Genomic DNA, 26,836 nt, shown 5'->3' with positions numbered 1-26,836 from the left:
ATTATGGCAAGCAAACTAATCTGCGTCGTAAATTTATTAACATTAAATACCTGTAAAATGTCACACAAAACAGAGCTTCTTTTCCTGCACCATCACAACAAACAGTTCCTAAGCAGCTGCCAAATTTCTTCTACAATTCTGCAAAATAAGCTCGCATATGGGAATTAAACAGGAACACTTACTTTGCTAGCGTCTGCATTGAAGCCAGCTCCAGCAATGTTACACTGTCTTCATTGACCACAAGCCAGAGCATTGTTCCTAGTTCAACTCCTGCCCATGGTTGTGGAGTGTGCAACTGAGCTTGGAAAAGGGATGCGCCAAAATGTGGCCACTTGCGTGTGCATGTAAGATAAATGCGCACACAATCCAAAAGGCTTCGTCCTTTCAAGGTTGCCCACTTGTCTTGCAAATGTTCCTGTAGTTCCCTGCAATAGTTACAAGCAAAATGACAACAAACACACTTCATTCATGTTGTACAGCCAGAGTAAGGTGGATCGAAGTGTGCTGAGGATCACAGGCACCTGATGTATAAACAGAAATAGATTTATCATGAAAATTATCAATGAAGTTTACTGTGCAAGTTATACAAAATGAAATTCAAAATTAAAATGAATACTTGTAATTTCACTGCTAGAACATATAAATTTTTTTAAGAACATTTCATTTTGAACATAAAACACTATAGAAATTACTGCTAAGAATTTTTATACAGTACGTATTATATGAACTTTGCTACAGATTCAACACTTTCACCCACTTTTCATTTTAACAGATTAATAATAATAATAATCCGAGGCATAACAGCCCTCTGACAGCCAAAGCCGACTAGCTGGCTGCTGGCCTCACGTTCACATGCCGAAGCAGAGGTGAACGATCATCCAACCAGATATAAGGTGACATATGGTCAGCACGACGAACCCCCCAGCCATTGCTAGTTTTCATGACCGGATTACGCTACCCATTGTAGCTCCCCAATTTCCTCACGATACTGGGTTGGCACCGGTCGAAAATCTCATGAGAAATTTCTTTCCCCAAGACTTGAACCAGCGCGCGTTCCGTATCACCGGTCCGAAGCATGATGTCTCAGACTGTGCGGCTATGGAGCGGGACCATTTTAATAGATTAATAAACTATTATATTCCGTGTCAAGGAGATAGATGACATACACAGAGAGTGGATTTTTCATCATCCACGAGTTGTATCTAAGAGATAATAAAATAAATGTTGAGTTGAAAGTGTAGCTATGATCCTGAGCAACTGGAGGGAGAAACTTGGTGTGATCATAAAATAATCAGAGGATTAAGGAGGGGGAAAAAAGAAAGAATATTGCCTGCAGCAATAAACAGTTGTTGGTTACTTGGTTCACAGATTATGTAATGATGTATTACCTTTGGAGATTATTTGCTAACAAATAAGATCACAGGACAACTAAGTAAGATAAGAATATATACACTGGATAATGGAGAATGAATAGCATATCTATGGAAGATATCAAAATAGGTTGATAAAAGAAAAAGAGAATCACAATATTTCTTGGTAGGAAGTTAAAAAGCAGTAAGGCATTTAAAAGCTGTATTTAGGTTTTGGTTTAATGTTGATAATTACTGAACCATTAAAGGTAGGCATGACATGTGAAATTTCATATGGACCTAGATCATAAACATATCTACAAAATATAGAAATTACAAACATGGTGGTAGTGTAGAGCTTTGAGATTATTTCAGACAAATTTAATGCAGTCAGAATTTGTACTAGTGAAAATTATCAACAAAAATAGATTATTACATCAAATAATTACTAATTTATAGTTCTCACCATATAGATTAAAACATCAGATAAGGAATGTCCACCACAAAATTTCCCATAACTTTTGCTTATCAGTACAACAAACTGAAACACAAATAACATCTTACCTGAGTTGGTCTGGAGTTAGTCCATCCTTGTAGCGGTAAGGGTAAAACTTGTCCAGAGCCTGAAGTACTAAATGATGTGGGCTTCCTGTTGCGCCACCACTCCCTCGTCCCTTGTCAGAATTGTATTCTCCAAAGTCAATCTGGTAACAAGTAAAGAATTTTAGCATTTTACCCATTGTATATGAAACAATCTTTGTGAGTAAGCAAAACAAGACAACTTCTGTTTTATTTTTGTCGTAGCCATTAAATACACCTGTTTAATTCTGAGGACCCTTTAAACATTCTGATAAACCAAACCAACTAAAGATCAAAGGTATACAGCCACTGAAGATATTTATTCACCACCAATGCAGGGGGAAAACATTTATGTCAAACATCTACAAAAAGTTTCCTTAACAACTTCAAGCACTTAAAGTCAGCTATAACTGCAGACATGATATGTTTCTTCAATATAAAATGCACATTTTCTTGCAGCAAAATAAATTTTGTGTCATAACAATGAATAATTTGGAATATAATTTCATTCAAATGCTTCAATCTAGATTGTGAGATTAGCAAGAACTATGAATTAAAGGCAAAGCTGTTCCTGGTCCTTATTATTAAGGACACTAAAATAAAGATAAAGTTTAAAAAACTGGGAAAGAACTATCTCATCAAAGTGTGCAAGAATATTCAGCGAGGATATCTGCAAGGTAAAATACTTAATTCACCTGAGCCATGAGCGCAGCCAGTTCCAGGGCCAGCTCCTTGTTGAGGGGGAATCTGCCGTGGATCACTTGCTGATTTACTTGGTAGCACAGCAAAAGACGTTCCCTGTCTGTCTCCATCTTGGCACTGTGCCTCCAGTACAGTCTATTCTTGTAAGTAAGCTGGATTACACGTGTGTTCTCAAACTTTCCAGAACCCTTTTCTCGTAATGCTGTTTCCCACTTTGAGATCACATCACATAACTGTCAACACAATCAATATTCTGACTAACTTTCTGGGAACAGAACCTGAAGGTTGCCCCCCAGATGACAGTTATATGTAGCAATTCAAAATTGCAGGCTTCTTAGACGCAGATGATTGCTCTCCTCAACACTGGCACTTTATTAATTGTTATCCTCAGTCTAATCAGTGTTGGCACAAAATTATGGCCATAAAATTAATTGATGCATTGTATAAAATCATACCTTTGCCTGCAGCTCAATAAAGTGTTCTAGGTCTTTTTCTATAGGATCATCACTGAAGAGGGTGAATCCTGACTGTGCAGAGTCCCGACAACCAATTTCCTGGTTTAGGGTATACAAGAATTCTTCAATTGTAGTTGATCCATCAAAACTGATAACCTGCAACAGTTTCCCTACCTTAGTGTTTTAGTGCCACGACAAACAATTACAGGTTTTACAGCATGGAAGCATGACATAATAATATGTTCGCCAGAGATGGTCTTCGTAGGAATATTTTACTGATACAGTAAAGATGCTTGTTAAGAAGGTAAAAAGGTAAGTTATTGGGAATTACTTTCTGGGAGCAAGTATTGATTTTCTAAAACAATGCCCAACCAAAATAAACTTTATGTTTCAAGTAAATATTTGAGTGTTTATTAATGAACAATGAACAAATTTTGGAAAGGTATTTTTTTGCTTCAAATTTTTGGTTATACAGATTGCAACAGGCTTTACTGGAATATTGGTTACCTGATAAGCTCCATTGAGCATGTGAACTGGTATGGCATGTGGCAGTGAATGATGATAAGGATTTTTGAGCAGAATAGACAACACTTCCATACGTGAAGGCTTTGCCTCTCTTCCACCATTTTGCAGTGTTCTTTCTAGGGCACGTTGACAGTACGCAGCATATTTACCACACTCACTTCTGCAAAATAGAGGAAATTAATTTTACACTGAAAAGAACTAGTACTTCCGTTATTCATTGCCCATGATTTATTAATGTTACTCAACTGGTGATCCAAAGACTGCTGCTGGTCCACAAATTATAGTTAATATTTTATCACAGGTACCAAATTACTATTACACAACTTGAGACTGTTTTCACTTTTGGTCAAGTATTAGGAACTATATTTAGTTTGTGCTGAACATGCAAATGATATGCTGGTGTGACACATGAACTGTTGGATTATGCATAAACTCTGTCACATGGATGATAAAGGTTAATGTAATAAAGCTTATGAGATTTCTCAATACAAACTTCTACTGACATACATTCACAAAGTATGCTGCCAGAATGAAGTCAATAACAGATGAACGTGATGTACACTTCCTCTTTTTAATCCAAAATGACAACATGCATTTTCAAAAGATAAAGGTTCTAGTCCTTTGTAAACTTGACTTTAAGTACAAGGACATTAAATATAAGGAACTGATATACTTGAGATTTGAGGTTTTAGTTATGATACTAGTTCAGATTGCAGTCTTCTGAGTTATTGTGCCGTAGTGCTTAAGTTCAACCACAAAAATGAATTTTACTCTAAATTAGTTGGTATAAAACCACAAGATTATATAGTACAATTACCCAAAAGACCACATTCTATATTAAAATACTTACTTGGAGTCAGCGTTGCGGTGGAGATGTAATTTCAGATACCACAAGAGCCGATTGTTACGTGGTATGAAAAGTGACACTGCTAGGGCCAGTAACTGCCAGCCCTGGACAAACACAAATGTTGGCGGATTGGTCTTGCAGTCCAGCAATGGTGGTGCAGGTGGGGGCGTGGCCTGCAGAGAAGTCGGTGAGCCCCGCTGCATCCCACCAGCACCACTTCCTCCACCGCCATTCCCTGATGAGGATGAAGAGTCACATGCGAAGAGGGACTGAGTTGCACATAGCAGCAGCTGCTGAAGGCATATAAAATATAAAGAAGGTAATTAAGCATTAGAAGAAGATTTGTGCTGTTCATAGAAACAAAAGACGGTACGCAACAACAATAGTAACAACAACAGCAGCAAAAATAATAAGATAAAATTTATTTAAAAGATGAAGAGACAAAATCACATGAGGGAGAACAGAGGACATGACCACAATTCAGTCATATAAATGCAAAATATAAAAGAGAAACAATTAATATGATCAATGCAGAGAAAAATTATGTGTCGTCCAATCAGAAAGCACAACAAAATAATCATACAAAATATCTATTAAGTCCTTGACATAGTTCATATCTTTGGGAATGGTAGTAACAAATGAAAGTTACATTCACAGAAACATTTTGTCAAAAAATCTGAAGGGAATAGATGATTCGGGAGACCTGTCATAGATGGAACAATAATATTAAAATGAACCTTAAATAAAACATCAAAATGGATAAGAAGCCTATATACAAAGGCTAAAAACATAGATGAGATTTGATGGAGCCACACAACAAATATCAGGAAACACAGCAAATAAGGTATAACTACAACTGGTCTCTGAAATCTCAGTCAAATTCTATCAGACCACACAGCCCAACATTGCTGATGACAGTCATCTGATTTTACTGTGATTCTAATGCTGTCATGATAATTATATGAATTTGGACAGGTTTAGAATCAAATATTTAGTGAAAAACATATAAATAAAAACAAAAAGTAATAACAGCAGTAGTAAATCAGTTACTTTACATCTTTAACTATGAATTTAGAAACACATACACTCCATGTGACTAGTATCTAATCCTCATCTTAACAGGTGTATGGTCAAACAAATTAAATTAAAATTACATTACAACATTTAGTCCCTTCTTAAGTTGCATATCAAATCACATAATAACAAAGTATACTGCAATGCTAGCCAGAGAAGGGAACAACTTTCCAGGTCACTAGGCATAACAGCACAACAATAAATTATTAAATTAAAAGAACAAAACAGCAAACTCATACACATTCATTACAACATATGACAACGCACTTGCACCACAAAAGCTCCTGCGTACAACGCTACAGTCTGCCAGCAAACTTCCGTTACAAAACCTAATTGCCAGATGAGAATTACAGGAAACAAAAACAATTCTGTCATGCAATCTGTATGTATATTATGTTTCATATACTAATAATTTCTGCCACACGAGTGATAGAAACATTTTCTTTAGCCCTTCAGAGTTATTTACAGAGCTAACTGCACTGATGGCAATGATGAATTTGAGAAAATTTTTGTTTTACCTGGATCCAACAGTTTATTTCCTTGAAAATATAAAAATAAAGTGATCAGATTTTCTCATGTTACACAAAAATAAAATAAAACAGCAATCCATGTAATAATATCATTCTAAATGTCTGTTTTTGGAAGAAGAATGACAAATTAACATTATCACATAATAAAGAAATATCTTCCCCTGAATTCATCCCCAGCTCATTCTATATTTTCTCACACTATTGATCTAAAACATCTATTTGCATTCAGTAATATATAGATTTAATTACTTGGTTTCTTTAGCTCACTTCATCTATCAGATACACAATTATCCTTAACCATGCAGATACAGACTTCAGCAATATAGGCTGGGCTGTGCCCATCTAGGAATTGATTAAAAACTTAACAAAAGAAGACTGCCCTAGATTATGCATGGTTCTATAGAACTGAGAGCTTTCCTCATATTCAGTGTTATATTCATCTATACAATGCAACAGAGTTAATCTTCTTTCATTTTAAGATGTTTATAAGTTGTAAAACACCCATTACTAACAAAATAATTATGGACAGTTCTTTGTGCTAACACCACTAATCTATTAAATTAATGAAACTAACCCATGTGCCATTAAACTATGATAAAGCATGCCAAAGAAGAGAGGAAAGAATAACAACATTGAAAAATGGTGTTCTTTTTATACCATGATACAGTGAACAACATCCAGTAGTTAATATTTGTTCTCTTCATGTCAAAATTAAAGATGCATAATGGCAAAGTTGCACCTGTGCACAAAAACCACAACATAAAAGTGTATAGGGGGAATGTAGGTAAAATTATATGGATTCTAGACTTTGGTCTTGGGACCTAAAAGTGCACAACCAAAGGAAAAGTGTTAGCAGAATAAAACTTACATAATAAACTTGAAGATATTCAACTTTTAATTTTTACATTCATAAAATGGATATTTTCTTTCATGAAACTCTTAGTCACATAAAAGAAAATGTTACAGAATTTCAGCATAAACTGAACTCTGAGTAAAACTTCCAAAGATGCAGACCCAAGGAGTTTCAGTTTGTATAAAAGGCATAATGTCTTTGGAATGAATCAGATAGGTACGTTATGTATTTATATTCCTTCCTGTAAGACTTAATCTAGCACCTCAGGTGGACACAGGATAAGAAAGTTCTGTTCCATATATGGTTGTATTTTGTATATGCACATAACTTGAGGTCTGTAATGAACATGGGCAGCCTGTATTATGATGCTATATATTTACAACTCTATTACTACAACAGTTTTCAGAATCAGTAGTCTGAAAGTTGGACAAAAGATGTAGCTAGATACAAACAATTTAATTAACTTCAATTTTTATACATCTTCCCTCTCTTCTGCGTATCAGAACTAAAAAACTGGGGTGCAGGCAGGAAAAGCAGCAACCACACTTACGCGGGAGTGCTTAAACTTGGTGATGGTCCTGTTTACCTGGACCCCAATTTTGTGCTGTGTGTGCCTTGAGGTCTGCTTCACAAGTGCACACATCAGTTCCGCCTGCAGCTCTGGCACATCAAGACACTGCTGCAACGCATTCTGGGCCAGGACAACATGGTAGTCAATTCCAGCACTGTCCAATGCCACAGATATGAACAGCTGGCAGGACTGTAACAATAACAGCGACTAGTGTAGAGATCTAACACTGATAATATATAATTAACATATATATTACATATTATGTAACTATGCAATAAAACTGACATGACTGTTCATTCCCTAAGAAATTTGGAGGCATTCAGATAGTCCCATGATTAGACCTGACAGCTCATTAATCAATTTGTGGCATGTTGTGAACAATGATTTCCTTAAAAAGGTTTATGTCCTTGTTATTTCCCTCCTTTCATGCTATTTATTCTAAATTATTACTATTTATGCTATAATACAACACATACTAAGCTGACAGTCACTCAGCTGGTAAAGAAATTTCCAACCTTTCTGAAAACTCAAATTTTATTACTCTTGTTCACAACAGCCAAACATTCCTTCTGTTGTCAGCCATATGAATCCAGTCTACACCCTTCCTACATGCCAGATCTCATAACAGGAGAATAAGGTGAATGAAGATATCCATTAGCCATACTCTAAGAACATATTCATTACCAAGTTTATAAAGCAAGGGCATACATAAGAATGCACTGTTTAGGTAATAATCAGCTTCCCCAATCAACAGTGTTTTGGACCTCACTATACAGTGAAACAGTTGGACAAAGTGTTATACAACTTTCACACAGAACAAAGAATCTCCAAAACAAACGCAACACATACTCCACTTCAGTACAAGCTAAAATACAGAAGCAGTAAAATTACTTATGCTGGGTATTTAAAGATTTGGAAGTCACATAAGTCCACTGATCAGCACCAGGCAAGAAGGATTCACTTCTGGCAGATACTTAAAAAAGTATTACCTTAAAAAGTTTTATGGCTTCAGCCTGTATGGCCTCTGAAGAAAGCGTAGTCAGTGGGGATGCGATGCTTTCCTTGCTGTGAAGCAGGTGTGGATGTCTCCAAAGAACACAGTCTGCAACAAGAAATAACACAAGTAAATTAATTTTTTGTAAATATTGTGCTCCTTATGATGCTACCAGTTCAAAACAAAAGAACCAACTCACTTGGATCACCATCTGTTTCCATCAGTTTTTGAACAAGCTGCTCATATTGGGTTCCAGCATTTGGACCTCCGCCAGATACAACAGTTAAGTGGTACATCCAGGAATCCTGAAAGAAGACAAAAGTGACATTAAAATCTGTCAATGCAGTGAACACAATGCCCTAATTCTCAGTTCAGCAGTGTCATGAAAAAGTTATTAACCAACAAACTGAATTTGTTCAGAGTCATATGTAGAAGAAGTCACAAACTGATATCTAACTAGCTAACTAGATGGCTTACCGAACACAAAGGTTCATCACCGAATTAACCAAAGCCCTCCACCGGACCCTGTCCTGGGCCAACAAAATCCAGTCTCCTTCGACTCCTAACTCCCATAGATCCCGCCTGAGATTATCCTCCCATCTATGTCTAGGTCTCCCCAGCAGTCTCTTCCCCTCAGGCTTCCCAACCAATACCCAGTGCACACCTCTTGTCCCATCCATGTGTGCTACATGCCTCACCCATCTGATATCTAACTGGTTTACCAAAAAACAGAGTTTGACATTTCATGAAGCACAGTTGATATACAGCTACCAAATTAACCTTAAAACTAATTTTTCTTGAAACCTTCTAAAATATAGCCAGTCACTTCTAACATGACACCAATAATTTACTCCTACCAATTATATTTGATTTGTGTTTCAGTCTGGACTTTTGGCAAGGATGTTCAGAGATGGGTTGACTTTTCCTGTTCAGAAAGTATGATAATTACATTTGATCCACGTCAGAATCTTGTTAGCTATAATAAAACAACATCACATTCCACATACCTGTACATTCCTATTAAACTAAACCTCTTCTACAGTTTAAACACAGTCTACCACAATAATTATTGGAAACTAATAAAACACTTATGGATTAACTAAGAAAGGAATTTAATCTTCTTGTTCATACTTTTACAGGTTACCCTACTTATGAACTGTTCTTTCCTGAGTTTGTGGTCCATTTTAGAAGTAGAAAAAAAAAACTGGCAACAGAGAACTATACATTTGTACTTTATGGTATTGAGAAGCTTCAATGTTAAAATGTGTTAATAAATTAATATCTTGACATGTACAACTGTATGTTCAGGATCTGAATAGGCTATAATAATGCACCTAAATTATGCATCAGACTGCAGTCTTTCCTGGCAAAAGCCAGTGTACCTTTTCTTGCTTGCTAGGCATGAGTAGGTATGTTGGTCCCTGGTGAGTTGGAAAGATACCAATAGTAAGCTCTGTGTTGTGACCATCACCCTCTCGATCCTCACTGTCAGAGTCAGAGACATGATCGACCTCTTCCACACGGGCATCTCGCATGTTGATTTGACCAACAGGGTTCTGAAAGATGGGACAATAACATAACATAATGGTAACAATAAACTGAGAAGCAGCACATAATACCTTTATTATGGGGGGTACATTCATTGAGCTCTGATCTGCATATAAAAAAATGTTTATACTTCCAAACACCAAAAATTTGTTCTGTCAAACACAATTCTGCACAGATTCTAAGCGCAGAACAATGAATTAATTATGCAACACACTTTCAGGTTAAATAAATTTATTTATTCCAATATGTATTCATTTTTCAAATTCTCATAATTGTATAATTTCTTGACCAATTTCTTCATCACCACAATCTCATTTCCAGCTAAAAAATTAGTTTATGCACATGCATACAAAGAAATTAAAACACATCTTTAGTGTCTAGAATATTATCTTGTACTAATTATCCTTCTTTTCAAGAGTTTGCATGCTAATGTAAATTATACCACATCAGCTTGTTTAGACAGTGTAACATGCTTTCAAAGACTAATATGCATAATTATAAAATCATATTGGATGTGTTTAGATTAATTAAAACTTACTTCTCAATTATATGATAATATTACATCTTATTCTGTCTATACTCACTACATCACCAGCGATCTTGAAGTAGAGAAACATCTTGCCAATTAACACACACCAGCACTTTTTGGCATGACCATTCTTCACCTTTGTGAGCCAACCCTGTAAAGTTGGCTTGTTGTCTTCCTTGCTGAGCAGCAGTTTAGTTGCATTCCGCCGCTGAACATTCTGTCAAATACAAAACTGCAATTAATTTAATATCACTTTTAAATGTCGCTATCTGTGTTACCAATGGTGTCATCTATAAATGTTGCAGTCCTGAAGTGATGTAGATGGAGACAATATAGGTATCTATTAATACTTACAAACTGCATAGCATTAGTACCAAGAAGAAAAATATCAACAAAATTAAACTGATCTGATAGAGTATCAAATGTTAAAATAAATGTTCAGTACATCAGTCACCTGAACCTCACTAACCTGAAGAACACGGATCCAGTCTTCCATCGTTGCAATTGAATCTGCAGTGAGGTAGTATGTTTTCTTGCCTGTAGAAATCTCAAAAGTAGCAGCACCATCAGCACGTGTAATACGACAAATCTCATCCAAAACTATCTGTCCTTGTGGCTTTCGATTTACATCATTCTATAACAACAACAAAACTACTTTCAGAACATTGAAATATTTTACAGATAAGATGTGATTGGAAATGTGATCTTTTAAATTAGAAGTGTTTCATTTGCTGTATTAGAGACAAACCTGTGACTTCCAGTATGTCAGCACTCCATTCCTGAGCACAAACCAACGCTTCCTCCATGTCTTTAACTTCCCGCCAAGTTTTGCCAAATGCCCAGCTTTTTCCAGAGATTCACCAGTAACCCTCTTGTTGGGGCTGTCTAGGTATGATGATACACGCATCAATAATGACGGCATTGATGACTCAATACTGGTAGTGTCTGCCCCACAACAAGACAGAGCATCCGGTGGGACAGCATAGTCATCGGACATCCCCGACTCAAAGGATGTATCTATCACATGCCATGAAAGGAAAACAGTTAGTAGTACATTTGAAATTCATGATCTGATGGTATAAATGTTGTAATAAACATCTAATACTATTTTACTTATGTTTTACAAATAAAAATGTGTTGTTCTGTAATAATACAAGAGTTATAATATATCGGATTTCACTGTCCTTTATGTGAGACATAAATTAGCTCTACTAATAAACACTCGCTTCCTTGAAAGTCAACATGGGAAGACATAAAGCAGTCAATTTATTGTTCCAGTGCAAGCTATAACCTATCAAACTTCCTTTCACAAATTACCTGCCCTTTAGTGTTTCAAACAAGCAATTGTTTCATGTTTATAAAGCTATATTGCATTTGTCTGAGATAGCAGCCCATAAATTTCTTGTATGAAGAACTTAATTATTCTGACCCTATTGGAAACATAATAGTTGATACTTTAATACAGATACTTTTATGTCTTTGTCGAGAAAACATTTCTTTAGTTCAAAAAGTACAAATTATGTCAAATTTAACCAAGACTGATGGTGATTAAGAAAACATATACCTCTCTTCATAGACTTGGAAGGTGAACCTGAAGAACTACGTTTTGCTGGCGATAGACTAGATGTTGTTTTCATACTTTTACTGGGACTTGATCCTGAACCACCAGTTGACACAGATGTATCAGTGTTGTCACTACTGCTGTTTGTAGTACGGGTGTTGGTAACATTTGCTGATGCAGGAGTGTTGGCAGCTGTACTTCCAGGATGGTGATGGTGGTGGTGGTGATGATGGTGGTGCACAGCTGATACACTGCTCTCACCACCATGATTGTTATGTTCTCCAGCTCCTGTTACTGCACCTTCTCCATCACTTGAATCATCACTTGAATCACCAGTAAATGGCATAGACCTAATCTGACTTGCTCTCTGTAATGGAAAAACAAACAACTCAGACACATTTGTTCTTCTCATCTGTGTCACATTACGAACCATGCTTCCTCAAGCTTTAACTCGAGTGAAACAAAAAATAAAATAAAATTCTTTCTTCCCCATAACATTAACCCACATTCACAAAAAAATAAGACTGTGTTGAATATATGAAATACTGATGTTCAGTAAACGTTTGCAGGTATTCTACTCCCACAGACCAGGCTCATACCTGTTCTAAATAAGATAAAAATAACCCATTCATACATTTAGGCTGGGGCCACACGACCGTACAAAGTACGTCCGTTGTAACGCACATCGTGACGTCCGTCATAGAATTACGAAGGGGCATATAGGGTACAACACACGAAGCATGCGCGCATCATGTGTTGTACCCTATATGCCCCTTCATAATTCTATGATGGATGTCACGATGTGCGTTACAACGGACATACTACGTACTGTCATGTGGCCCCAGCCTTATGCATTTACAATCCAAATCACAAGTCATGCATTCATACTACTTGTATCATTCAGTCTTCCCAACTTTTTTGTTTGTTTGTTTACTTCCCGTGCATTCTATTTTTCTTTAATTCTTTGCCATATAAGTATTCTGGTACCTTTATCTTGCAATGACTCCAAAACTGATAACATATGGATAATGCTCTTTTAATTTGTATACCTTTTTTGTGAGGTGGGAGGACAACATTAACATTCATCCAGGAGAAATAAGGTTGTGAAAATGTAAATTGGCTGAATTGGCTCAAGATGGTTTCTGATGGAACTTTTCATAATTTCACATCGCCTGTTAACCTTCATGTTCATTTACCGCAAATTAAAATATAATGAGGCATAGCTTATCAACCGAAGCAATATTAGACAGCACATAGCCACAGATTCTCTTGTTTACAATGATAAAGGGATAAAGTTTTTTTTCTACTCCTCCTACCCCAAAACTCCATTTTCTTAAATTTACTCCATATTTAACAATCTTATAGCTGAAAGTTATGGTCTGCAATTAGTTAGTGACCTTTCATCAGACAACCATCTTTTTATAAAATGGAATATTTTTAGAAGAATTTAACAAAGTTAAATGGAATCTTTATGTAAGTTGTTGTAGCAGAAAAATACAGATAACAATGAAATGTATCTGATAACTTCCATGGAAAACCATTAAGTGGTTTTGGCAAGGATCTGTGTGAAAGGACAGACAGATAGACAGACAAGAAAGACACACATGACCTCAGCACCATGTGATCCCCTAACATATTCATGCAGAGAATGCATAAAACACAGGCTCAATGATTATATAACCACTGTGAAATATACATCCTCTAACAAAACACATTCTTTCCTGTACAGAAGTGCAGCTTCTTACTCCTTTGACAGTAGCATAGACAGGAACACTGATGTCACAGTAGCCTTGTGCTGAGCCAGAACCTGATGGCTGCTTCAAACTGTTATTGTTCGCTGTATCTGCAGTACCAGTGTGAGCACCCATCGGAACTACCTGGAGCCCATCCGCTGCCACCTGATAGATCCTGGACTCCCAAGATGGAAAGCGATGGAGTGGAGGGGTGGGAGGTTTTCCAGCACATTCCAGTGATAGGGACCCTCCACTATTGGTGCTGCTTGTACTGCCACCTACAATCAGAACATCTTATAATCATGTACACAGAATGTCTAAAATTGCATTTATTAGGAACACTTACCTTATTTATCTACTCTCTCTTTTCCTTTTCTGTCAACAACAAGAAATATGTATACAAATTAGCAGGCATATCTATTAGTTTCAAAAACTTAAAGAGAACCACCTAAAGGTGACGGATTAAGGTCAAAACATATAGTGAATTCATAACGAACACTGAAACTATAACCAAGAATTGTTGTGGAGATGGACTGTCAACCTAACGAAGCACAGAATTTGATTTTTTATAGCTGTATCATTTGTTATTATATATGTGGAAAAGATGCCTAAAAATTTAAATTATGCCAAAATTACTGTGATGAGAATGAAACCAATGTAACTAATTTTTTCTTCTTCCTTATGTTGCTTCTATACTTGTGGGTTACTTTTGCACTTTATTTTCTGCCAGAAATAAACTGGACAAGAAACAATTTCTATATTAGGAATTAATACAGCACCTTGAGATACATCTCGATGATTTGACAATGAAGCAGCACCTGCACCCAGCCAGGGCATCCGCTCATGGCTTGGTGTATAAATCTCTGCGTAATCATGTGTTGTCTCATCTCCTCCACCAGAAACAGAAGCACCAGGCAGGGATGAAGATGGAAGTAGTGCAAGACTCTCAACGGCAGCCTGCAAGTCCTGGGTAAGCAATGAGCTGGAAGCATCCACCCCTGTGCAAGCACACCAAAAACAAAAATTTCCTTGGATGAAGTTAAAATATTCTGAACTAAACTAAAGCAAACTATCTTACTCTAATTTTACCCAAGTCAGATATGAAGTCTAAATGAAAGATCAAAACTCTGACGATAAACGTTAGAGCTCTATGTTACATAGCATAAGTAGAATGATTAGCATGGAAAAATTTTAATTCTTGGAGAAAAATTTAATCACTCTTTTGTCCACTATAAAATCCAACATTAATCAAAGTTAGCAACATTCCAAAAAATACAACTTGGGAGGATGGGATATTCATGGCAAGACTAATCTTTAAAAAAAAGTACACTGTGATGATTCTTCCCTTTCTCACTAAACAAACAAACAAACAAAATAAATAAAATATGCCACTCTAGACACTTCAGTTTGAACCCATAAATACCTCCTCAAAATAAAACCGTTGTTGTTCATGAAACAAACTCAAAATTTTTAACAGTCCATTACAATAACTAAAACTTTACTAATGTAAAAATATATGCTATGTTAACAAAGTTACATTCCATACCAGAAATAGGTTTAATTATGAAAAATACGAGTGCCCTAACACCAAGTATTTATTAATTATTCGAAACATACCCTGATGACCAACAAATCTGATCACGCTCTGCTGTAAAAGTCAAATCAAAGGGGAAAGAAATATACCTGTATAGACATAACTATAAATTTAGAAACTACTGCTATGGATCTCAAAATACCACTTTATTCTGGGTCATTACAAATGATACCTTCAAATTCATTTAATTCTGTTTAATAGACTGCACCTGGAATATGAGGCACTGTTACACTTCCACTGCCACCAACTGAGTGACCAATCTCGACACCCAGCTGTTGCTGCTGCTGTAGACGTCTCCGCTCCACTTCTGAATACGCAGGCTCCATTCCAATTACTCCTGATCTTCCACTATTTAAGAAAACATGTTACATCAATGAAAGGGAACATAAAATTGAAATAATATAAGATACCAACTGTCTTTTTGTATAACTACAATTTAATTTTATCCTTTCAATTTCATATGAGGTATCAGTTAAAGAAGAAACATGTGAATTAGTATTACCTTAATGATGGGTTTTCTGTAGTTTGTGCTGTAGCTGAAGACAGTGGTCGTGCTGGCAGATCATGAAGAGGCAGCACTAGAGAGTCATCACTTGTGGTGGTGGCTGTAACATCTAGACTCAGACTTGCCCTTGATGAAGATCCCTGCATCACCATTGGTGAAATCAGTTTATTTTTCTCATAAGTACCATAAGCTCTTCAGGGAGCTTAACTTCCATAGTGTTTCAATGTCACAACTTACACTATTACGTACTTACATCAAAAACTATGATTTCCATTTTTTTATTATTTATTTAGTGTTCTGTCTGACGACAGGTCCATATGAACAGGATCCTTCCATCCTTTTCTCGGACTGGGACCTGTTCATATACGTTCTTGGCAGATGATCCAGAAGTGGTTTGCCATTGCCTTCTTCTGTGTGTGAATGGAGTAATTGTTGGGATGCCACGGAGAAACCGGAGAAGCCCCCGGAGGAAAACTCCGTATTGCCTAGACCACGGCCTTGCCCAACACAAGTTATAAATTCGGGCACCGCCGGGAATCGAACCCGAGACTCCAGGATTACAGAACATATTGTTTGTAACAATTATCTGAAGCAGGACACATGGCAACATCATGCCTTTGATCTACACTGGACATTGGTTACCACTCTTTCAGAGGAAAGTACTGACATCATCCTTACCCTGATGACAGATGTGGTAGGTTTCTCTAAAATGCTTGTCACCGCCTATGAGACTATGAGCCAGGTACCTTAGTCAGTACAGTGTCTAGCAACTGACTAGATGACCACGGTTCAATCCCTGGCACAGTCAAAATATTTTTTTCTAGCCTCTGTGTCCACTGTGCTGGGTGTCATGCTTACCATTAAACCTATCTAGTGATAGGGGTCAGGAATAAGTAGGAGCTTCAAGCGATTCCATGACATATAGTGGGACAACTTTACTTTTACACCTACAAGATTACATACATCACAACCTACATCCTATCCAGAGAACTTTCATGTCTGTGAAATTCTAACCTTGTACCAGTAGTATGGTCTTGCTGAAAAAAACATGAAATGCTAATGGAAAAAAATGGAAAAAAATGTTGAAGCCACCTTTTTAAATTCTGTCCATCAGACAGAGTCCTATGCACATAAGTAAATACATATTCTTGACCAGGAAGGAATACCAATTTAACTTTGGTACCACTACCTAAATAACTAATGTAACAAAGCATCTCCTCACTTCAGACTACGGAAATGCACCAGTCAATTGTTTATATAGACAGACTTTACTATAGGTTTTCTTTATACTGATTTTAATTAACCTGTCCAATATTTGGAGAATACCCAATTCAATCAGAATGTTGTACAACTCTTCTCTCCTAAGTCAGAGACTTTCCTGAAGCCCATAAACAGCTGAGTATTGTCCCACTATGCTATCATCTTATTCCAGGACCCAACAAATGCACTATATAGATCAAGCCATTATACTATGTAGGGGTCCGCAGCGGCCGCGCGTTCTGAGGTGTGGGCCTTGTGCCCCTTGGTCACTGGGACAGTGGGTTCGAATCCCACTCAAGCCATGTATGCTTGTCCGCGTTTTTCTGTGTCGTGCTGTCCTGTGTACAGGTAGAGGCCTTGCGACGGGCCGATCCCTCGTCCAAGGAGTCCTACCGAATGTCTATAGATCAAGCCAACGAAAAGTTGGGACCTGCAGTGCTCAGGCACTTGAAGAACGGGTTGTTCCCAGTATCCATCATACTATGTAATCTCTTAACTAAGCTGCATAATAAAGGAAACTGTTCTGTTACTCACCCCAGTGCTTGACCTGTCTTTGACTACCCCAGCAACCAGCTGGTTGTGTGCCAGATGGTTCCTCAGCAGCTCCAGTTGTGCATTGCACTTCTGGTTCTGTTCACGCAGATGTTGATTTTGTTCCTCAAGCTGAAATGAGACAACATTTAATCAAAAAATCAATTGCCTTCACATCTTTTAAGATCATCTTATAAGCACACATAGACTTAAATTCTATTTCACACTTAATGGCCATGAATATGTAGAGAAAAAACAGTCATACACAGGAAAGCATAATTGCTTTTACTGTCGCTTTCTCACAATTCAAAAGTGCAGTTTCTGATTATTAAGCAGATATGACGCACAAAATATTTCTATAGCTAACATAAAACAGCGACAATGGGAATGTATAAGGACTGTTTGGATCAGAATACTATTCAGCTCGAGAGAATTTTAACAATTCTGGGCGTCACAATAATGGAAGTGGATTTCATCCATATTTTGTCTCAGTTACCAGTTTCATTTAATTTTAAATAAATGTCATTTCTCACTACTTTATCAAAATGAAAGACCATAAGAGTAAATAAGCCTTAAAGTTCTAACTCTGAATCTTTAGGTCAAAGCAAAATTGCACATACAGTTTTACGGACACAAACACCCTTGTCACATTAACCACTGATATGCTCTGTGTTTATTTGTTTACATTAAAACAGAACTAATTTTTAACATACCTAAGAAATGTACCATATCCTAATGTTATAACACAAACTAATTACATGCCCTTTACTGACTACATTTATTGCACTGCACATGGCAGTAACCACTTCAGCATACTATATCTACAGAGTAAAGTGCAGCAAAGGAGGTATAAAAAATCTCAATTTCACACTACATTTACTCTAATTCAGAAACTATCCCACCTCCCGAAGTTTATTGGTGACCCACTCTTTGATCTTGGCTGCCTTTGCCTCCACCTGTTTGGCGTCTTGTAGTCGTAGCAGGCGCTAGAACAAATGTGACACCTCACAGTGAAAAGTTTATCACCACTCACAATAACAGTCATCATCACTGTCTTCATATTCAGATGTGTGTTCTCATCCAACATGATCAGAAGTGGTTTAAATATTGAATGAAAATAAGAACTGATCCACATCAATAATTTGAATTAAAATTTGAAGGGGGGGGGGGGGGAAGCATAGAATTTATGCTCATGGTACAGTTAATTTGAGTACCCATGACACAATCACACCTAAAAATTAAACTGTGGCATCCACTACTTTGTTTAATAATAGTCCATACTAATCTAAATACTGTCAGTTACATGATACGCCTAGCCTAAAAGTAGACTGTGATAATTTATAGGCTGTTTATTCCCAATGGTGCCACCTACATGTGGTCCCACACCGTAGCCGCGTGGTCTGAGGCATCATGCTTCGGACTGGTGATACGGAATGTGTGCTGGTTTGAGTCTCGGGGAAAGAAATTTCTCATGAGATTTTTGATTGGAGTGGTGATGAAAACTAGGAATGGCTGGGGGTTCGTCGTGCTGACCACACGTCACCCTATATCTGGTTGGATGATCGTTCACCTCTGCTTAGGCATGTGAACGTGAGGACAGCAGCCAGCTAGTCAGCTTTGGCTCTCAGAGGGCTGTTACGTCACGGTGCCACCTACATGTAGTATAACTTTCCATTTATAACTTCCCGCAATGAACTACAATGTAATTACATTTCTTATGTAAGATATTAGGGAAAGCAATTCATACTTTACAAATCTGGATGATGTTTTAAATATCCTTTAAAAATAACACATAAGACTATAGAGAAAAATCCTTCTCAAGAAAAGATAGTTGCTCAACTGATCAAGAAATTCCTCCTTCATCCATCTTTCATGGATCCTGAAGATCCATTATCTTGTTTACAAGAGTCCATCACTGGACTCTAACCTGAGACAGCTCAATCTCATTAACTCCTTCCCATTCTATTCCTTTAACATCCACGGGCTCCTTTTATGCTTTTTGACTAAAATCTTGTGAGCATCGACTCTCTCCCATGCACAGTATTCATCCTGCTGTCAACCTTCAATAAAAATAATGTACCATATTCACTCTTTGAAACATCAGAGCATTTCTTGAAAAACATAACTAACTTTTTCCTCACTTTTACATAACTCTTTGTTAACATACACGGTTAATCCAGGAGTGCTCGAAAGAGGGTTAGGTCTCCTGTTCCATCACAATAAATCAAATTTTATATACGTAAAAAAAACTATATATGTAAAGTGATAACACTTTGTAACATGCTAGGCTTTTATGGTGAAATGTTTTTAGGCCACCAATCGAGAATAAATTGGAAGGCCCATCCTTTTTTGGCTGTCAGTGGCTGCTTATTTAATACATTCACAGTCGTCCTTTTCATATCTGAGAGCTATCTCCTTCGTACTCAATATGAAGATCATGCTGTGGTAACGAGGGACAAAATAAGAGGCATATCACTGCAAGAAAACACATGACCTCGCATGTTCAGATGTTTAAAACGCATTGTACTTCTTTGCTGGACACTGCAGCTGCGTGCAAAGTTAGGGGCCATGTCCAAATTTATAGCAATAACCTCTAACAATGGACTTCTGTAACAGCAATCTAAAAATAACCAATTTAACTCCAACAAACATATAACACAATGCACTGTGACATTTTCACTATTCTGTACATCATGAAGAACAATATTACAGAAGAAACTTAATAATTTACCAACACCCTATTTCAGAACTGTTCTGCCTATTTCTTCTTACTATAAACAAATGAAGTAATGTCCTATTTGATGCTAGTATTAGCTGGTAGTCAAAATTGTATACCTGCTCTTCCACTTGAGTTTCGAGCTTATTGATGACAGTTTCTTTTGCCTGAACAGTGCTACTGAGGCTCGACACATGCTCAGTTGTTTCACCAGGAGTCCAGTCAGCCTCAGCAAGCCTCTGCTCCATCATCCGAACCTAAACAAATTCATTTCATTATGTTTAAATTTCAACTTAATACTTAAAAGTTAATCCTTGAGGTCCACAATCCCAGTTCATTCCAACATAAAATTCAGACACCATAATGTAATGTCAGGGATAAATTCTGATTAAAAGCAAACCCAAAAGTTTGACTTTGCCTTCTGCAAGTATCATAAAAGGTGATCATGTGTATGTTGTCTGTGTATCGCCATTGTATTTCAGATGATGTCATAAATCATCAGTTAATTTGTTATGTGATTTTTTGCTACAAGAGCCAGTGACTTGTTACAGACTGATATTATAGGTGGTCAGAAATTAAAACATGTGCCATATTCGGTGTTCCTTAGTGGCATAATATTAATACTACCATAAAATTAGTCAATTGTCTCAAAATGTACAAGGGGTATATATGAACACAATAATACCATACACCTTCCTACCCTATTATAATAAGGGAAACAGGTTAAATTTGAGAGGACAGAAGAAATAAAAGAACACAAAGAAGGATAAGACAAAAATTATGGTGGAATGATAAAAGAGAATAGCTATATGTCTGAATCGACTCCCTGTCTCGTTGCTTGGGGTGACTCCTACAAAGAAATTCCAATTAAGCAGCAGTTCCGTGAATGTGACTCACCCTATTATTTCTGTTGAAAGGAATTCATTGGCGTTTTGCAAGTCTTTTGAAAATGTGACAATCCAGAAACAGAAACATTAACAATTTTTGGAAACACGTTAGGAAATATATGCACAACAAATATTGATGGCTCCTTCACCATACTTTGACCTCCACCCGGTCACTTACGCATGAGAAACACATTCAAATGGTAACTCTGACTTAACATTAGCCGGAAAACCTAGGAAGAAGGACGTCTTTAGAGATCTAGGAGTAGATGGGAGGATTTTAAAGAAACAAGTGTCTGAAGGAGGAGGATAGAGTGAACTGGCTCACGATACGAGCCAATGGCACGATAATTAACTTTCGTGTTCCGCAATAGTGGGAATTTCTTAACGAGTCAATTAATTACATAGCTTTGAAGAAAGACCCTAAAACACCACTGCATTAGAGACAAAGTAAACAGCACAGGCCTAACGCAGAAAAACCTTCATTTTGTTGGTTCACTGGAAGGACGAACTGTCGACCTTACCTCGTCTAAATGACTAAATAAAACAGTGGCTGTTTCACTCAGCCTCCTGGTATAATTCTTTACGCCGGTTTTACGAGGATAGCCTCGTGAAAGCAGAAGTGTCTACGTGTTCTGACGTACATACCTGACAAGTTTTCGACCGAGTCAGGGTCCACTGTGACAAACCGAGCAACGCCAGAGGCTTCTCTTCCTGCTGTAGTTACTTTTCAGATACAAGAGAAACATTTTGCTACGCGAGAAGAATTTTTCTTTTTGCGCATTCCTCTGCGAAACTACTTCAAAAGACATACACATGTACGCACATGTTTAAATAAATTGGAACAAGTACAAGATGCACAAGTAAAAATGACTGTCTTCTGATATGTTGCGCCGTGTTATCTGATAGAAGATTCCTGCTGCCTCCATCATCGGGGCGATGATAATGGAGGCAGTAAGCACCTCTGAAACTTTGCTTACGACGTTCCAGAAGGCTGTCTGTCAACTACAAACTCGCTGCCGTGAGAACTTGAAATCCCACCTGTGCAAACGAGTTTCGCCAGCATTACAAAAAGAAAAGGAAAATATGGATGTTAACACAACTGACTGTAGTAGACGGGACAACTCAGTACGTGGTTAAGAGCTGGGCGAACAGCCTTAGATTCATGGCTGAGGAAGACATTTTTTTACTATGCCACTGTACCCAGTCTGGGGCCCATCCACCGTCCTATAAAATAGATAACGTGGATAATCTTTCCATGGGTAAAGAGGCCAGAGCGTTAATATGATTATTAACTCAACGAAACCTACTACCGACCCCAACTATGCCCTTGACAACCAACCCATTAAAAAGCAACGCAGCCCAAAATTAAGTAACAATTCTGATGCGTTCACTATCTCACTGCTTCTAGATTTCCAATTCGCAAACACTCTCTCATAAGTACACTAAGTAGTTAGGGTAAGCTGTTCGTTTGCGTTTGGGGAACGGCGACAATGACGTCAGAGTTGTCTACGATCAGCGACCTCTCCAAGGGCGGGGTGTCTGGCGGCTGTCTAGCCGGGCGATTCCATCATGGGGATTCCCGATGAGGTTATAAGGGTTATGTCTGGGGATTCCCCACGCGGTTTTAAAACCACTTTCGATGCTGAACTGAAGACACTCAAGAAATTCAATTTAAATGTTCAACAGCTGACAATGATTCACTTCCGGCTGCTAGTTTGTATGCAGTCCATGAAAGTGACACTGGGGTAAAAATGTAGGCATTTCTTTTGTGATAGAAACTGGCATAGCTAAGTCAATATAGTGACGAGGCTGAGGGTTGCGTTCTGTTCTTGGCAGGGCAGGCCCGCTCTGGGGCCCCCAGTGGATGCCGGGAATCTTTCCTCGGCGGTAAGGCGGCTGCTCACCTCAATCTAGTGGCCGGGTTTGGAAAGCGTGGAGCTATACCTTCACTCCACCATTCGTCTACATGGCATAGAGCTTCCTTAAGCATCAGGGACAAGATCACTCTTTCTTTACCTTTGTGCTATAAAACCACGCCACGAAGAAGAACAATGGATCTGCACTAAACACTACGAATTCCATTTTTCATATGTATTGGTTGGCTGAAATCGAAGTCGACTGTCATCTTCTGGGTTTTGAAGTCGTGTGGGCTTGTGAGTACATTTAGGAATAACATATTCCCTCCACATTCACAGATCAAACCTACGTTTCTAAAAGAAAATTGAAAATAACTCGTCGTAGGTAAATTTGTAAATGACCTAGAACGTGCATCTTATTAAAATACAACTTCTATTCGAAACAATTGTCACAATGAACGAAACACAAAGAAAATTATTGGCATCTTTGAGCAGTGCAACAAAATACCAAAACAACTGATTAGTTCTGTCAACAATTAAGTCAAATAGTAAGATGAATGAGGAATATACAGAATGTGGAAGGCCCACTTTAATGTGCTCTCCCATAAGTGTCATAGAGATCCTGAGGAAGACAGGAACAATATTAGAATGACCTGTATCCAGGGCAAGATTCGAATCAGAAACCTTGCAGATACGAAACAAGAATGCAATTCATTCAACTAGGGCAGTCAGCGGGTCTATGTAGGTTTTCCCAAGTATCATAATTCTGTCACAGAATTGGCTTAGTGTACACAACATCTTGGTTTTATAAAATACGAATGAATGGTTATGAACAGTAGCTTCGGGAACCAATGTGTGTAATCCTGGTATAATAAGAACTGACAGCAAGCTGACCCGCACAACATATATGCAGTAACATTATTCTGCACACGTGCGAGAGAGAAGTGCTCGGCACATGGAACAACATGGCTACAAACGGGCTCAACATCCAAGCAGTCATAACACATCTTTAAACCGGGGGGGGGGGGGGGGGCAGCACACACTCCTCCCCTGCACCCTCCTTACTATTATGCGAAATAAACATTTCGCTCTGTCGTACGAAAGGACATTCAACGAACTTTGTAGAATCAAATATGGCGTCATCGAGAAATAAAACACTTTGTCCACATTGACCTGCCAGAATGATTTTGTATATGTAGGCCAGCAGTTGCTTTATCAAAAGCCACCCAATTATAAAATGTAGATAAAGCCAAGAATCAGGCTGTATTTCACTGTATACTTACTATCCTCTAAGACGGCAGCCTTCCTCCTTCTGTCACCTCGCCATCCTGCTCTGATTATAGTCACAAATTGTACAGAGCAAAACAGAAGAAAGCCCTCACCAAGCCAGTCACTCACAACAAAGCTACATCATGCAATCCTCTTCCCTCCCTTACTACTGAAACCTTCCCCTAAGTCATGTACCCCTCCTACACCCCTGACATGGAGCAACCCACAACTAACCGAGTGCAACAAAAATCAATGAGTACAAAATGACAGGCGTTTCTATAGCAACCACTTTCACCCAATAGGGATCTTCGTTACATTTGGAGCATTGTATCAACCACCCTATCGTACATGGACTCTTTTAAATTTGCGATAATTCCATAACACGGAAATATGCCAATGTCTTGTACTTGACACCGCGGTCTACAGATCCAATACGCGATTCGTTCGAACTCTCGGCAAATGCAGACCGAAACCACTTAATAACAAACGCCTGACAGAATCATCTGTGTGTGAAAGACAAATAATGAACGGAATTAACAAGAACACCTTTGTGCATTATGTTCAACACGATAGTCGATATTTTCAAGAAAGTTAGTAGCGTACGTAGAGCACATGTCCGTCGCCACGCACCGCATATGGACACCTGGCAATGGCAACTGCGCACCAGCTATGACAAAGTTGATGTCCATCTGACACAACGGCCTTCTGCCGCGCAACATTACAAGAAACAATTTTTATTTAATTTTCAATACGAGTAAGACTGCTCATATTTTTTCATTCGGCTAACGGCAAATGTCAACGTAAAAACACACAAATAAATGCACGGATTGGTGGGCGATAAAGCAATTATAGTTTCTCAAGTGGTCTACTATTATTTGCAGGGCGTGTGTGTGTGTGCACTCTTCGCAAGTTTCTTGTACGAACCGGATGAATACGTAATGGGAAAGCAGGTCTACCGTTTACAGTTCATCCATTTGTCCGTCACCTTCGAAATTATCGAATGGATTTTTATTAAAACTGGCATTAAGACGGCCGTGTTGCTAAGAAGTCAGAACATGGAAGACATACACGCCTGTATGAAATGTGAGGTTTTCACGACGGTGAAAATGTGGAACGTAGTCTTACAGGTGGTTACCATCGTTTCAGAGGTACATATCTTTAAGATTGAATTTTTCTAACCAGAATACTGAGGGATACGAACCACCTACAAAACTACAATATGTCATAACCCACAATCCACAAATACAGGCACCACGAAAATTTCTGCCCTGATCATGGAGGCAGCAATGACCTCTGAAACGTTTGTAAACCCAGAAGACAGCCATCTCAGGCCCAATAAATATCGGCAACTTTTAATTTACTTCAAACAAATCTTACAATGCAGGACTTGATATTCGGATACTGCAAACATAAATATATTACTTGGACGCTAATCACCCGATACATTATCCCAACATGTTGCAGGGTTGAAGAAAACCTAGATAAACCTCAGAGCAGTCGCTGTCCCGAATGGGGCTGTAACCGGGTTCTTCTCACTACAAGTCAGTCGCGGTAACGCTGAGGAAACCTGCTGTGTACGATCAATGGCGAGGAGGTTAACAGACGCCACGCAGTCTGCAAAGCCGTCTCCAGTCTAGTCCTGTGTTTATCCGGGAACAAACCTTTGCATCCGGTCACTGCACACATTTGCCTCACTGACTCACGAGCAAATACATAAATACAGCAACGGTGGTCTAGCGGTTAAAACGCTGGCCTTGTAATCCTGGGGTCTCGGGTTCGATTCCCGGCGGTGCCCGAATTTATAACTTGTGTTGGGCAAGGCCGTGGTCTAGGCAACACGGAGTTTTCCTCCGTGGCATCCCAACAATTACTCCATTCACACACAGAAGAAGGCAATGGCAAACCACTTCTGGATCATCTGCCAAGAACGTATATGAACAGGTCCCAGTCCGAGTAAAGGATGGAAGGATCCTGTCCGTATGGACCTGTCGTCAGACAGAACACTAAATAAAATAATAATAATTTATTACAAGAATCGGGATGTCGTGTATGTTCAAAATTCCTAACGGATTTTGTTGTAAGGAGGGTCTAAAATAACAATGGTTAGCACTCCCGCTTCGTATTCCAAAGGTCCCAGGCTCAGGTAAATTAAATTTGGCCACGACTGTATCATTCCACATTCTTTGCAATTCATCATTTATTAGGCATCCTATCATTTGACGCTCAAGCCGAGTGACAGCATAGTTAGAAACCATACATGTATCTAAATTTCTTAAAGCAGTTCACTGTATAAAAAGAAATGTTAGATGTCCATGTATTTTGACTCAATATTCGCCTTAAACTTAGCTTATGCAAATATTTTGTGAAT

At 38.1% G+C, this 26,836-nt stretch overlaps 1 protein-coding gene across 7 annotated transcripts in view; it reads right to left on the bottom strand.

The window, feature by feature from the left end:
- LOC110831959 (uncharacterized protein CG43867) overlaps positions 1 to 26,836 on the bottom strand; it is a 112,947-nt gene that overhangs the window by 9,116 nt on the left and 76,995 nt on the right. For 3 of the 7 annotated variants that reach the window (XM_022068504.2, XM_022068505.2, XM_022068510.2), the window contains 21 exons: positions 20,576 to 20,713; positions 18,643 to 18,726; positions 17,744 to 17,872; positions 15,947 to 16,089; positions 15,653 to 15,792; positions 14,630 to 14,848; positions 13,863 to 14,128; positions 12,121 to 12,484; positions 11,305 to 11,573; positions 11,026 to 11,190; positions 10,612 to 10,773; positions 9,862 to 10,035; positions 8,679 to 8,784; positions 8,475 to 8,587; positions 7,465 to 7,674; positions 4,461 to 4,750; positions 3,593 to 3,770; positions 3,086 to 3,241; positions 2,624 to 2,863; positions 1,914 to 2,053; positions 183 to 425 (listed from right to left, as the gene is read on the bottom strand). In XM_022068504.2, the coding sequence (XP_021924196.1) occupies positions 183 to 425; positions 1,914 to 2,053; positions 2,624 to 2,863; positions 3,086 to 3,241; positions 3,593 to 3,770; positions 4,461 to 4,750; positions 7,465 to 7,674; positions 8,475 to 8,587; positions 8,679 to 8,784; positions 9,862 to 10,035; positions 10,612 to 10,773; positions 11,026 to 11,190; positions 11,305 to 11,573; positions 12,121 to 12,484; positions 13,863 to 14,128; positions 14,630 to 14,848; positions 15,653 to 15,792; positions 15,947 to 16,089; positions 17,744 to 17,872; positions 18,643 to 18,726; positions 20,576 to 20,713 (3,929 nt within the window). Of the gene's footprint in view, positions 1 to 182; positions 426 to 1,913; positions 2,054 to 2,623; positions 2,864 to 3,085; positions 3,242 to 3,592; positions 3,771 to 4,460; positions 4,751 to 7,464; positions 7,675 to 8,474; positions 8,588 to 8,678; positions 8,785 to 9,861; positions 10,036 to 10,611; positions 10,774 to 11,025; positions 11,191 to 11,304; positions 11,574 to 12,120; positions 12,485 to 13,862; positions 14,129 to 14,629; positions 14,849 to 15,652; positions 15,793 to 15,946; positions 16,090 to 17,743; positions 17,873 to 18,642; positions 18,727 to 20,575; positions 20,714 to 24,482; positions 24,984 to 26,836 lie in introns of those variants that run through there. The other 4 variants (XM_022068511.2, XM_022068507.2, XM_022068508.2 and 1 more) reach the window with 4 other exon arrangements.

Source organism: Zootermopsis nevadensis, unplaced genomic scaffold, assembly GCF_977971745.1.
Source record: "Zootermopsis nevadensis isolate Lab colony 2312 unplaced genomic scaffold, Znev_1.0 Znev_ptg000024l, whole genome shotgun sequence".
NCBI classification, from domain to species: Eukaryota; Metazoa; Arthropoda; class Insecta; order Blattodea; family Termopsidae; genus Zootermopsis; species Zootermopsis nevadensis.
Note: the sequence above shows the minus strand (reverse complement) of the source record. Positions and strands in the feature narration are given on the sequence as shown.